Source organism: Hylobates moloch, unplaced genomic scaffold (assembly GCF_009828535.3).
Source record: "Hylobates moloch isolate HMO894 unplaced genomic scaffold, HMol_V3 SCAFFOLD_17, whole genome shotgun sequence".
NCBI classification, from domain to species: Eukaryota; Metazoa; Chordata; class Mammalia; order Primates; family Hylobatidae; genus Hylobates; species Hylobates moloch.
In genome coordinates this window covers 33678815-33693624 of record NW_026652292.1, presented here as the reverse complement: position 1 = coordinate 33693624, position 14810 = coordinate 33678815, and the positions used below count along the sequence as shown (strand labels likewise).

The following is a 14810-nucleotide window of genomic DNA, read 5'->3' as shown; positions in this document are numbered from 1 at the left end:
CATCATGTTGGCTAGGCTGGTCTCAAACTCCTGACCTCAAATGATCCGCCTGCCTTGGCCTCCCAAATTGCTAGGATTTATAGGCGCGAGCCACTGTGCCCAGCCCATAATTGGCTTTTCATCTAACAGTATGTCTTGAAATTCTTTCCTTGTCGGTATTTGGTTGATATTTTAAATTATAGACTAAACTCAGTAGTTAATTTTGAATAATATGTCTCATTTTGTTGATTATAACTAGTATTAGTGATTATAACTGGTATTTCATGAAGATTTGAAGGATTTTATAAATATGGATATACAGTAGTTATTGTAAGGGAGTTACATACTTTTATAAGTCTTCTATTTTTTCTTTAAGGCTGAAGCAGGGTGGTTTAGCCAAAGATGCAGGAAAATAAACCACTCAAAGAGCTCACTTTCTTTCCTTGTTCCTTCCTTGCTACAATTCACATTCTCAGAAGATGGTAAGTAGGAAACAATAAATTTGGCAAGTACAACTAATTTCTAACACATTGTTCCCTCAACATTTTCTTCAGAAATTATCATTCTTAATTGAAACAATTTGTTATGTTAAGTAGCATTTGGTATATATTCATAAGGTCTTTTAAAGAGTAAGGAGATTATAACATAGAGAAAGTGTGGATTTTATTCTCAAGTTTACTTATTTCCTATAAATGTAGCATCAAAGAACTTGTGTCTAAAACAGCTGTACATACTTAAACCAAAACGTGTGTGTATATGAGAGAGACAGTCATTCAGGCAGCTAATACATTGTTTGCTTGGTCTAGAATAAATTTCCAATATAAAAAGAATATATCTTAGCTTTTAACGAACTGAGAGATTTAAACAGGTGGAATAATTTTTAAAATGCTTTGGCAAAATAAGGTCTGTATACCTAAAGATTAATATGACTAAATTTTAAAATTATTTTCTTTCACACAATCAATTAGGCCAAACTGGAAATTTCTTAACATAAAGGACCAGATATACTTATTCTGTGTTTCTAGCATGTAGTAAACATTCATTAAGTATTATTGAATGAAAAAATAACAGAATTTGTTTTCGGTTTGGCTTAAAATTCATTTAGAGTACAAAATAACTTACTTTCTATGCTCATAACCCAGTCACAGTATTTAGCATGTGTTTTTTTTCATGTGTTGTCTGACCAAAATGCTTTTTGGACTGGATCTTATGCAAACAGCCTAGGATTTAACTACAAAGCAAGAGAGTAGAAAGCCCCTGAATACAAAGTTCTGATCCAACAGTTTGTTGTAACTGGCTAATATATTTGCTTTGTTAATCCTTGGGTTTACTTTTTTGTCTTTTTTTTTTTTTTTGTCTTACTTTTAGATCCTATTCTTCAAATTGCAATTGATAATTCTAGAAATATTTTATATACACGATCTGAGAAAGGAGTAATACAGGTTAGTATTAATATTATTATACCATTAAGAGTCAAATAAATCCTTATTTTTAAGGAAGACAATTCCCGCCTCTTAAATTTTTCCTATGAACTGTGTAACTAAAAAAAAAAAAAGCCTGCTGGGCATGGTGGCTCAAGCCTGTAATCCCAGCACTTTGGGAGGCCAAGATGGGCGGATCACCTGAGGTCTGGAGTTTGAGACCAGTCTGGCCAACATGATGAAACCCTGCCTCTACTAAAAATACAAAAATTAGCCAGGTGTGGTGGTATGTGCCTTTAATCTCAGCTACTTGGGAGGCTGAGGCAGGAGAATCGCTTGAACCTGGGAGGCGGAGGTTGCAGTGAGCCGAGATCATGCCTTTGCCCTCCAGCCTAGGCAACAGAGCAAGACTTCGTCTCAAAAAAAAAAAGCCCAACTCACTTCTCAGAAGGGGCCCCTTTCTGTGAAATTTCAAATCTGAATGTTTTCATGTTTGTATTAAATACCAATATTAAAGGATCCCTTAAAAGGAAGAGTTTAATAATATGTGTATAGTATATAATCATGTTTAAGTGAGAATGATTTTGTATTCACAGGTGTATGATTTGGGACAAGATGGACAAGGAATGAGCAGAGTTGCCTCTGTGTCACAGAATGCCATCGTCTCTGCTGCTGGTAACATTGCTAGGTAACATGCAATTTATTATTAAGCATTTCATTTGCAGGCATAATTATACTATTTGTGTGTAGCCTTCTAAAAGTATATTATTCCCTCAGCAAAATGTCTCTAAAAGACAAGGAATGTTGAAGAGATGACACTTTACATTATGTTTGAAACAGAGCTGTTAGAGACTCTTATTTATTTATTTATTTTTTTGAGACAGGGTCTCATTCTGTCACCCAGGCTGGAGTGCAGTGACACAATCTTGGCTCACTGCAACCTCTGCCTCCTGGGTTCAGCTGATTCTCCTGCCACAGCCTCCCTAGTAGCTGAGATTACAGGTACCTGCCACCATGCCTGGCTAATTTATATATATATATTTTTTGAGATAGAGTTTCGCTCTTGTTTCCCAGGCGGGAGTGCAGTGGTGCTGTCTCTGCTCACTGCAACTTCTGCCTCGCGCGTTCAAGCAATTCTCCTGCCTCAGCTTCCCAAGTAGCTGGGATTACGGACATGCACCATCATGCCCAGCTAATTTTGTATTTTTAGTAGAGACAGGGTTTCACCATGTTGGCCAGGATGGTCTCGATCTCTTGACCTCGTGATCTGCCCACCTCAACCTCCCAAAGTGCTGGGATTACAGGCGTGAGCCACCACGCCCAGCCTAATTTTTGTGTTTTCAGTAGAGATTGGGTTTCGCCATGTTGGCCAGGCTGGTCTCTAACTCCTGACCTCAGGTAATCCACCCACCATGCCTCCCAGAGTGTGGAGATTATAGGCGTGAACCACCGTACCTGGCCAAGACTTTTTTTTGAGATGGAGTTTCGCTCTTGTTGTCCAGGCTGGAGTGCAGTGGTGCAGTCTCGGCTCACTGCAACCTCTGTCTCCCGGGTTCAAGCGATTCTCCTGCCTTAGCTTCCTGAGTAGCTGGGACTATAGGCATGCACCACCACACCCAGCTAATTTTGTATTTTTAGTAGAGATGGGGTTTTCTCCATGTTGGTCAGGCTGGTCTCGAACTCCCGACCTCAGGTGATCCACCTGCTTCGACCTCCCAAAGTGCTGAGATTACAGGCGTGAGCCACCGCACCCAGCTTGAGACTTTTTTATTCTTATGTTTGATAGTTGTAAATATAAGGTAGACTGGTTTTACTACGTAAAGTACAGCTTGACATGTGTTTTTCCTGGCAACTTTACATAGGGATCATGACTAAGAAACTGTGTGTCTCAAAGTTCCCCCACCTTTAACTATTCACTCTTTCGGTTTTTTGTTTGCTTCTTTTTGAGACAGAGTCTCGCTCTGTTGCCCAGGCTGGAGTGCAGTGGCTCCATCTCAGCTCACTGCAATCACCACCTCCCAGGCTTAAGCGATTCTCCCACATCAGCCTCCCGAGCAGCTAGGACTACAGGCACATGCCACCATGCCTGCATTTTTCTATTTTTTATAGAGACAGGGCTTCACCATGTTGCCCAGACTGGTCTTGAACTCCTGGACTCAAGCAATACGCCCACCCTGGCCTCCCAAAGTGCGGGGGTTACAGGCATGAGCCACTGCACCTGGCCACTCCTCACTCTTTTAACAGGTGTGTGTGGTTCAAGCTTAGCTGGTCTGATTATTGACACAAGTACAGAACACAATATTTCACAGTTGTAGTACCCATTTTATTCATGAGGAAACTGAAACTAAGGGATGATTTTCCTGAGATCTAACTGCTAAATAAGTACAAGAACCTAACGCAGAAGCCAAGTCTTCAGACAATCTGCATTACCATTTGCACATATCCCAACTACCTTGGTCAAGCTGCAAACACTCTTTTTTTTTTTTTTTCGGAGACAAAGTCTCGCTCTTGTCCCCCAGGCTGGAGTGCAGTGGCGCGAACTTGGCTGTCTGCAACCTCCACCTCCCGGGTTCAAGCGATTCTCCTGCCTTAGCCTCCCAAGTAGCTGGGATTGCAGGTGCCCGCCACCACGCCTGGCTAATTTTTGTATTTTCAGTAGAGATGGGGTTTCACCATGTTGACCAGGCTGGTCTCGAACTCCTGACCTGAGGTGATCTGCCTGCCTTGGCCTCCCGAAGTGCTGGGATTACAGGCGTCGGCCACTGCACCCTACCTGCAAACACTCTATTTTTATAATGAAGCCCTCAAATTTTTCAACTTCTGTTGTCATTGTGCCTAGGTTATTGTTACAATCAGAGTGAAATAAATCAACTTTTTGTTTTTTTTTCAGACAGGGTTTTAGTCTGTTGCCCAGACTGGAGTGCAGTGTTGCAATTATAGTCTGCTATAGCCTCAATTTCCTGGGCTGACGTGATCCTCATGCCTAAGCTGAGTAGCTATGACTATAGGTGTGTGCCACCATGCCCACCTAATTTTATTTTTAGTAGACCTGGGGTCTTGCTATCTTGCTCAGGCTTTTTGTTTTGTTTTATTCTTTAGTGACAAGAAAAAATTCTGAAAGCAGACAGTTGAAAACACATAATTTTCAGTTTTTCCCTCTAACTTTTTTCTGGAATTTTTTTCAAATCCACAAAAAAAAAGAACAATGTGACAAAAACTAATACACTTTTTTTTTTTTGAGATGGAATCTCACTCTGTCACGTCACCCAGGCTGGAGTGCAGTGGTGCAATTTCAGCTCACTGCATCCTCTGCCTGCTGGGTTCAAGCAATGCTCCTGCCTCACCCTCCCGAGCGGCTGGGACTATAGGCGCGCACCACCGTGCCTGGCTAATTTTTTGTATTTTCAGTAGAGACAGGGTTTCACCATGCTGGCCAAGCTGGTCTCGAACTCCTGACCTTGTGATCCGTGCGCCTTAGCCTCCCAAGGTGTTATGATTACAGGCGTGAGCCACTGCACCCGGCAAAACTAATACACTCTTTATCTCAATTGTAACATTTTGTCTCTTTGTTGCCTGTCTTATGAGCCATTTGAAAGTACATTGTAGACATCGTGACTTTTTTTTTTTTTTTAATGGAGTCTCACTCTGATACCCAGGCTGGAGTACAGTGGTGCGATCTTGGCTTACTGCAGCCTCCTTCTCCTCCCAAGCTCAAGCCATCCTCACATCTCAGCCTGTTGAGTAGCTGAGACCACAGACGTGTGCCACCACACCTGGCTATTTTTTGTATTTTTGGTACAGACAGGGTTTCACCATTGTTGCCCAGGCTGGTCTTGAACTCCCGAGGTCAAGCAGTCCATATATCTCAGCCTCTCAAAGTGCTGGGATTACAGGCATGAGCCACCGACATGCCTTTAGTCTCTTACATAACAACAACAACATACTTAGTCCATATTAAAATTGCCCAGTAGTCCCCAAAATCTTTTCTTTCTTTTTTGTCTTTTTTTTTTTTTTTTTAACTCTGCTGCCCAGGATTGAGTGCAGTGGTGCTTGACCTTCCTAGGCTCAGATGATCCTCCAACTTTAGCCTCCCAAGTAGCTGGGACCACAGGCACGCACACCTCCACCTGGCTAATTTTTGTATTTTTTGTAGAGAGGGGATCTCACCATGTTGCCCTGGCTGGTCTTGAACTCCTAGGCTCAAGTGACATGCCTGCCTCAGCCTGTCATAGTCCTGGGATTCTGGGATTACAGATGTGAACCACCATGCCCCCAAAATCTTTTTTTTTTTTTTTTTTTTTTGAGTTGGAGTCTCGCTCTGTCACCCAGGCTGGAATGCAGTGGCATGATCTTGACTCACTGCAACCTCCAACTCCCAGGTTCAAGCAATTCTTCTGCCTTCTTTGGCCTCCCGAGTAGCTTGGACTACAGGCACACACCACCACACCCAGGTAATTTTTGTATTTTTAGTAGAGACAGGGTTTTACCATGTTGGCCAGCTTTTATGCCTCAGCCTCCCAAAGTGCTGGATTATAGGCATGAGCCACTGTGCCTGGCTTCGAAATCTTTTATAGTTGTTTTTCTTTCCATTTTTCTCCAATTACATCAGAATTTATAAATTGGATTGGTTGTTAGTCTCTTTAATATAAAACAGCCCCCTGGCCACCTTTTTTTTTTTTTTTTAAATAATATTGACATTTGGAAGGAAGGGGCAGGATAATTATACAAATTTCTGAATTTATCTTTTTTTATAATTAGATTCTGAGTAATATATTTTATATACACATATTTTATACATGATGTTTATATATATTTTATATATGTACATGTATTTTTTCTTTTTTCTTTTTTTTTTTTCTTTGAGACAGAGTTTTGCTCTGTCACCCAGTCTGGAGTGCCATGGTGCTATCTTGGCTCACTGCAACCTCTGCCTCCGAGTTCAAGTGATTCTCGTGCCTCAGCCACCCAAGTAGCTGGGACTCTAGATGTGTGCCACTATTCTCGGCTAATTTTTATTTATTTTTTAGTAGAGATGGGGTTTCACCATGTTGAGCAGGCTGGTCTCGAACTCCTGGCCTCAAGTGATCTGACTGCCTCAGCCTCTCAAAGTGCTAGGATCAGAGGCGTGAGCCACCTCACCCAGCAGTAATATATCTTTTAGCCAGTATTACATAGGCAATGTGAAATGTCTTACTACATTATATCAAGAGACACATAATAGCAGTTTTCTCACTGTTGAAAACTTCATTGAGGTGATTTTAACCAAATGTCTACATTATAAAGATCCATTTCCTCCCTTTTTTTTTCCTGCTTGAGATAAGAGTCTCAGCCTGTCGCCCAGGCTGGACTGCAGTGGCGTGATCTCAGCTCACTGCAACCTCCACCTTGGGTTCAAGTGATTCTTCTGCTTTAGCCTCCCAAGTAGCTGGGATTACAGGCATGCACTACCACACCTGGCTAATTTTTTTGTATTTTTAGTAGAGACGGGGGTTCACCATGTTGACCAGGCCAGTCTTGAACTCTTGACCTCAGGTGATCGCCTGCCTCGGCTTCCCAAAGTGCTGGAATTACAGGCGTGAGTCACTGCACCCGGCCTTTCTCCCTTTTTAATTAGCAGTAATGATACTTTGACACTGAGAACACTGCTCCCCACCAACCATTCACCCAATGGTTTCAGTCTTTTTTTGTGATATTTGTTTGAAAATAGGGTTACTCTTAACAATATAAATGTAAAAAATACACATTCCAGAGTTTTTCCAGTTCTTGCTGCTCTTGTATTACTTTCCTAAGAAGCTAGTCTTAAATTATTTAGCATATTTAGAAAATATGGGGTCGGGCGCGGTGGCTCACGCCTGTAATCCCAGCACTTTGGGAGGCCAAGGCAGGTGGATCATGAGGTCAGGAGATCAAGACCATCCTGGCTAACACAGTGAAACCCCGTCTCTACTAAAAATACAAAAAAATTAGCCGGGCGTGGTGGTGGGTGCCTGTAGTCCCAGCTACTTGGGAGGCTGAGGCAGGAGAATGGCGTGAACCCGGGAGGTGGAGCTTGCAGTGAGCAGAGATGGAGCCACTGCACTCCAGCCTGGGTGACAGAGCAAGACTCTATCTAAAAAAAAGAAAAAAAAAAAAGAAAATATGGAAATATGTGGTTGGACACAGTGGCTCACGCCTGTAATCCCAATCCCAGCACTTTGGGAGGCCGAGGCGGGTGGACCACGCTCACGCGAGGTCAGGAGTTCGAGACCAGCCTGGCCAACATGATGAAACCATCTCTACTAACGACACAAAAATTAGCTGGGTGTGCTGGCACAAGCCTGTAATCCCAGCTACTCAGGAGGCTGAGGCAGGAGAATTGCTTGAACCTGGGAGGCGGAGATTGCAGTGAGCCGAGATCATGCTACCCTACTCCAGCCTGGGCGAGAGTGAGACTCCATCTCCAAAAAAAAAAAAAAAATACAGAAATGTGTAAACATTCTCATGGGAAATGTTTCTTAAAATTTAGCAGACACATTTTACACTTTATTTTCTCCTTTCTTTTAGGACCATCGATCGTTCTGTTTTTAAACCAATTGTCCAAATAGCAGTGATTGAAAATTCTGAATCACTGGACTGTCAGTTATTGGCTGTCACACATGCAGGTATGTTGTTTTATTTACATATCTACTATTACTGTTACAACTTCTGAAAATTCTTAGATTTGGAAATTTATGATTAGGAATATACTTTTACTTCTATATCTGCTGTAAAGCCATATAAATAATTTGTAAAATAAAGGATTTTGAAAACTGGGAGATTTTTCTAATTCTGTTTCTTCACTTTATAGATATAAAACCAAACCTAGGCCAGGCATGGTGGCTCACACTTGTAATCTTAGCGCTTTGGGAGGTCAAGGCGGGCAGATTTCCTGAGCCCAGTAGTTCAAGACTAACCTGAGCAACATGGTGAAACCCTGTAACCCCGTCTCTACTAAAAATACAAAAATTAGCTAGGTGTGATGGCACGGCCTTGTAGTACCACCTGCTTGGGAGGCTGTCATGGGAAGATCGCTTGAGCCCAGGAGTCTGAGGCTGCAGTGAGCTGAGATTATGCTACTACACTTCACCCTGGGCAATAGGGCAAGATCTTATATCAAAAAAAAAAAACAGTAAAAAAGCAAAACAAAAGCCAAGCCTAAAGGGCACAGTGGCTGACATTTTGTAACAAAGCCTGAATTGGAACACAAGATTTCTTGGTTTGTCTTTGCAAGTCTTTCTAATGAAATGTATTGATTCACCTCTCAATTTCGAGTGATATTTTCTTAGCTATATATTTTAGCAGATAGTCTATATGGTAATTTAAGATTAGTCGGAAGGCCGGGTGCAGTGGCTCACACCTGTAATCCCAGCACTTTGGGAGGCCAGGGCGTGTGGATCCTGAGGTCAGGAGATCAAGACCATCCTGGCTAACACAGTGAAACCCCATCTCTACTAAAAATACAAAAAATTAGCCGGATATGGTGGCAGGCACCTGTAGTCCCAGCTACTGGGGAGGCTGAGGCAGGAGAATGGCGTGAACCCGGGAGGCAGAGCTTACAGTGAGCCGAGATTGCACCACTACACTCCAGCCTGGGAGACAGAGCAAGACTGTCTCAAAAAAAATAAAAAAAATTAGATGGGTGTGGTGGCACATGCCTGTAGTCTCAGCTACCTGAGAGGCTAAGGCAGGAGAATCGCTTGAACCCAGGAGGCGGAGGTTGCAGTAAGCCGAGATATAGCGCCACTGCACTCCAGCCTGGGCGACAGAGCTAGACTCCATCTCCAAAAATAAAAATTAGTCAGGAAAGTTATGTACGATTTTAGCAGAGTGTTACATTGCTGTATGTAATTGCTTCAATAACACATTTACCTCAGGTCCTTGTTTTCTATTACTGATGCATAATTTTACCCCATCTTCAGGTGTTAGGTTATATTTCAGCACTTGTCCATTCAGACAGCCATTAGCACGGCCTAATACACTGACGCTGGTTCATGTCCGCTTACCTCCTGGATTCTCAGCATCTTCAACCGTAGAAAAGCCTTCAAAAGTACATAGAGCTCTTTATAGTAAAGGTAAGTTCTGAAATACTGTCAGATTTAAGGTTATATTCTTAGGCCGGGCGCGGTGGCTCACGCCTGTAATCCTAGCACTTTGGGAGGCCAAGGCGGGTGGATCATGAGGTCAGGAGATCGAGACCATCCTGACTAACACGGTGAAACCCCGTCTCTACTAAAAATACAAAAAATTAGCCGGGCGTGGTAGTGGGCGCCTGTAGTCCCAGCTACTTGGGAGGCTGAGGCAGGAGAATGGCGTGAACCTGGGAGGCGGAGCTTGCAGTGAGCTGAGATTGCGCCACTGCACTCCAGCCTGGGCGACAGAGCGAGACTCCATCTCAAAAAAAAAAAATTAGCCGGGCGTGGTGGTGGGCACCTGTAGTCTCAGCTACTCGGGAGGCTGAGGCAGGAGAATGGCGTGAACCCGGGAGGCAGAGCTTGCAGTGAGCCAAGATTGCGCCACTGCACTCCAGCCTGGGCGACAGAGTGAGACTCTGTCTCAAAAAAAAAAAAGATTATATTCTTAAAATTCTTAAAATTATGTGGTGTTTTGAAGTATTTGAAAATACCCTATGGCAACAGTAGAAACTGGGGACTACTAGAAGGGTCAGGGAAGTAGGGGAGCAAGGGTTGAAAAACTGACTATTGGGTCTTATGCTCAGTACCTGAGTGATGGAATCAGTTGTACCCTAAACCTTAGCACCACGCAATATACGCAAGTAACAAATCTGCACATATGCCTCCTGAATCTAAAATAAAATTTGAAATTGTAGTGAAATTCAAAAGTTGAAAGTGTAGTTTTCACTCCTACATTTAGGTTTTTGATCTGCTTTGTGATAATTTTTGTATGTTGTATGAAGTAGGAATCTAACTTCATCCTTCTGCATGTGGATATCTAGCTGTCTGAGCACCATTTGTTGAAAAGACTGTTATATCCCCCATATGGATTCTGGATTCTCAGTTCTATTCTGTTGGTCTATATTATCCATCCTTATGTCAGTAGCACAGTCTTGGTTACCATTGCTTTGTATTAAGTTTTGAAATTGGTAAGTATGACTATTCCAACTTTGATCTTTTTTTTTTTGAGGTGGTCTGGCTCTGTTGCCCAGGCTGGAGTGCAGTAGCACAATCTCTGCTTACTGCAACCTCCATTCCCAGGCTCATGCCGTCCTCCCACTTCAGCCTCCTGAGTAGCTGAGAGAGGCTACAGGTGTGTGCCACCACACCCGGCTAATTTTTGTACTTTTTGTAGAGACAGGCTTTTGCCATGTTGCCTAGGCTCATCTCAAACTCCTGAGATCAAGTGATCCGTCTGCATTGGCCTCCTAAAGTGCTGGGATTACAGGCATGAGCCACCGTGCACCTGGCCTGATTTTTTTTTAAAGATGATTTTGGCTATTCTCAGTCTCCTGACTTTTCATACGAATTTTAGAATCACCTTGTTAATTTCTGCAAAAAAAGTGAGGTGGGGCCAGGTGCAGTGGCTCACACCTGTAATCCCAACACTTTGGGAGGCAAAGGCAGGTGCATCATTTGAGATCAGTTCAAGACCAGCCTGGCCAACATGGCGAAACCCCGTCTCTACTAAAAGTACAAAAATTAGCCAGGTGTGGGGGGCATGCCTGTAGTCACAGCTTCTTGTGGGCTGAGGCAAGAGAATCACTTGAACTGGGGAAGTGAAGGTTACAGTGAGCCAAGATCCTACCACTGCACTCTAGCCTGGGGGACAGAGCAAGACTCCATCTCAAAAAAAAAAAAAACCACAAAAAAAGTGAGGTTGGATTGTGATAGCTGAATCAGTATATCAATTTGGGGCATGTTGCCATCTTAACTATATTAAGTCTTTAAATCCATGAATATGGAATATTTTTCCAAGTCATTTGGGGGTGGGGAGGAAGGTTCTCACTCTGTTGCCCAGGCTGGAGTGCAGTGGCAGGATCTTGGGTCACCATAGCTTCAACCTCCCAGGCTCAGGTGATCCTCCTTGCTCAACGTCCTGAGGAGTTGGGACTACAGGCGTGTGCCACCACTCCTGGCTAATATTTGTATTTTTTGTAGAGACGGGGTTTCACCATGTTTCCCAGGCTGGTCTTTCATCATTTTTATTCATGGTGTGTTTGAATTAACCAGTATATAAACTGTATTTCATTGAATATTAGCTTGTATTACATTGTGAATTTGTCAGTCACGGCATTTTTTATATACTAAATATATTTTCATAAAATTAGTAATTAAATTGATAAACCCATTGACTGCAAGATATACCCTAAGTTCAGAAATGTTAAAATGTGAAAAAAAAATATGTTTACCTGAGAGAAATACAGTTTAAAATTGAGAACACTTAAGGAGTCTACCCTAAAAATAATTATATAGTCTTTCAGGGAATTATTCTATTTTGTAACTTGTTTATTTATAAAGATTGATGTTAGGTTGGGCACAGTGGCTCACGCCTGTAATCCCAGCACTTTGGGAGGCCGAGCGGATCACGAGGGTCAGGAGATTTAGACCATCCTGGCTAACACAGTGAAACCTCGTCTCTACTAAAAATACAAAAAATTAGCCAGGCGTGGTGGCAGGTGCCTGTAGTCCCAGCTACTTGGGAGGCTGAGGTAGGACAATGGCGTGAACCTGGGAGGCGGAGCTTGCAGTGAGCCGAGATCGCACCACTGCACTCCAGCCTGGGTGACAGAGCGAGACTCCATATCAAAAAAAAAAAAAAAAAAAAGATTGATGTTGTGTGTGTATATCTATATATGCTAATTTTAAGTTGGCATAAAAGTACTTGTGGTTTTGTAAAATTTTTTTTTTTTTTTTTTTTTGAGACGGAATCTTGCTGTGTCGCCCAGGCTGGAGTGCAGTGGCACAATCTCAGCTTACTGCAACCTCCACCTCCTGGGTTCATGCCATTCTCCTGCCTCAGCAAGAGTAGCTGGGATTATAGGCGCCTGCCGCCATGCCCAGCTAATTTTTATATTGTAGTAGAAACAGGGTTTCACCACGTTGGTCAGGCTGGTCTCGGACTCCTGACCTCGTGATCCACCCACCTCATCCTCCAAAAGTGCTGAGATTACAGGCATGAGCCACCGTGCCCAGCCCGGTTTTATAATTTTAATTGCAAAACCGCAATTACTTTTGCACTAACCCAATAAGTATTAAGGCTATTGAGGATGCATATTTGACATGATGTAATAATATTTTGTATATTAAACTTCTAGGTATTCTATTGATGGCAGCCTCAGAAAATGAGGATAATGATATTTTATGGTGTGTCAACCATGATACTTTTCCTTTCCAAAAGCCAATGATGGAAACCCAGGTAAGTTATCCTGACAATTCTGAGAAAACTATTATATAATTTTAAGTGAACGATAATATGGAAGAAACTTTTATCTTCTGATTTATTGCTGTTTGCTTCTAATAACATATGATTAGAAATTATAATGTAAAGAAATTATCCTGTCAATTATTTGTTTTTCATCTGTCAGGTTAGAAGTTACTGTGGTAATCGCAAAAAAAATCTTTAAAGCAAACATTGGACCCTACAGAATATTTTCCATAATGTACCAGAAAATACATGTATCTTTTTTAAAATTGTCTTTTTTTCTCTGAAAACATGTCAGGTTCATATGAAATGATCTTTACCTCATTTAAATATGTTGCTTGTTAGTTATTTAAATATGAGGCCATCTATTATAGTTGTGACTTAGATTTTATTCTAACAATCTCTTTGTAATTTTGTCTGTTTTTTTTTTTTTTTTTTAAATTATGGAAACTTTCAAACCTAAAGTTTGAAGAGTCAGTTGAACCTCACATAAGAGAATTGAGTTGCCAACATCTTTCTTATTGTATTTCATTTTTCTTTCCTACATAAACAGAGGGACACCCACAAACACAGTTTTGTTTTAAACACAAAAATCACCACATACATCATGAAGTGGATATGGTCTTCCTGGGTGAGGGCCGAGGCTGCTATGAACCCATGAACTGCCCCTGCCCCCAGCTGCCCATCCTAGTCCCCAGTTTATAAGGAGGTGAGGGAGGCTACCTGTCTCCATCCCCTTGGTGTCCTCTGCTCACTCCTGCCTGTCCTCCTAAATAGTCCTGCATAGCCCACAGAGGCTGCTGATCAAACCAGATAAACCAGCCCCTAGTGGGGTGTGAATGTCTGGTACTCTGTCTTTGGAGCTACCTCTTCAGAGGCATTTTGCTTCTAGTTTTCACTGAAAACTAGTGGTTTTTTGGTGGTTCTTAAATTTGAACCCTTCCAGATAGGGGGACTGGAAAAAGGTGTGTGTAAGTGGGAGGAACAAAAACTGAACTCCCAGGGATGGGAGTATTGTCTGCATGAGCTCTATCAAATTTCTGACAAGGTTCAAAGAGCTGGGGTAGGAGCAGGAGGAAGATAAGGAGGTAAGGAGTGCCCTTCTCCTTCTTTCCTTTATTCTTTGAGCTTTACTGAGCGTGTACTACCAGCCTTGTGCTGTGATAAACCGTGAGGATTCAGAACTTAGTAAGATATAAACCCTGTCCTGGTTGGGATGCTGTGTTAGGGGAGGATGCTGCTTTTAATCCTGGCTCTACTTCCTCAAAACTGAAGCAGAGGACTTGTTTTTGGCTCTCTGTTTCTTCCTCTATAATAGTTATAATCGTACCTACCACGATGGAGTTGTGAGACTAAATGAGCTTGTGTGTAAAGCACTCAGAACAATGCCTGGCACTCATAGGAAGCACCATTCCATAAATGTTAACTTTTTTTTCTTTACTCTTTTAAAAGACAGCACCTTACCCTGTTGCCCAGGCCCAAGCAGTCCTCCCACCTCAGCCTCCCAAGTAGCTGGGACTACAGGTGTGCATTACCACATACAGCCAATTTTTAAATTTTTTGTAGCGACAGGGTCTGACTATATTGCCCAGACTAGTCTTGAACTCCGTGGCTCAAGTGATCCTCCCACCTTGGCTTCCCAGCTGGGATTACAGGTGTGAGACACTGTCCTCCACCTAACTTTTTTTTTTTTTAGAACAAATGCTGCATGTCATGTAATTTGATTTAATATTTGAGTTTTTCTCAAACAAAGGTGGACTTTTGTTTTTAACAAAAAAACTCATCAAGTATAGTGTATGAGCTTTGATCAAATCCTAGTTACCAAAAATAGTCATAAAAGACATTAGAACAGCAGGGTAAATTTTATATTGGTTAGGTGTTAAATTATACTAGGGAATTGATAAGTTTTTTTTTTTTTTTTGAGACAGGGTTTCACTCTGTTGCCCAGGCTGGAGTGCAGTGGCACAATCAGAGCTCACTGCAACTGCCTCCCAGGCTCAGGGGATCCTCCTACCT

The 14810-nt window shown here is 42.2% G+C and overlaps 1 protein-coding gene across 2 annotated transcripts in view; it reads left to right on the top strand.

The window, feature by feature from the left end:
- NUP155 (nucleoporin 155) overlaps positions 1 to 14810 on the top strand; it is an 88670-nt gene that overhangs the window by 20363 nt on the left and 53497 nt on the right. For both annotated transcript variants that reach the window (XM_032135531.2, XM_032135532.2), the window contains 6 exons: positions 356 to 461; positions 1348 to 1421; positions 1997 to 2088; positions 7944 to 8041; positions 9338 to 9490; positions 12688 to 12788. In XM_032135531.2, the coding sequence (XP_031991422.1) occupies positions 356 to 461; positions 1348 to 1421; positions 1997 to 2088; positions 7944 to 8041; positions 9338 to 9490; positions 12688 to 12788 (624 nt within the window). The remainder of the gene's footprint in view (positions 1 to 355; positions 462 to 1347; positions 1422 to 1996; positions 2089 to 7943; positions 8042 to 9337; positions 9491 to 12687; positions 12789 to 14810) is intronic.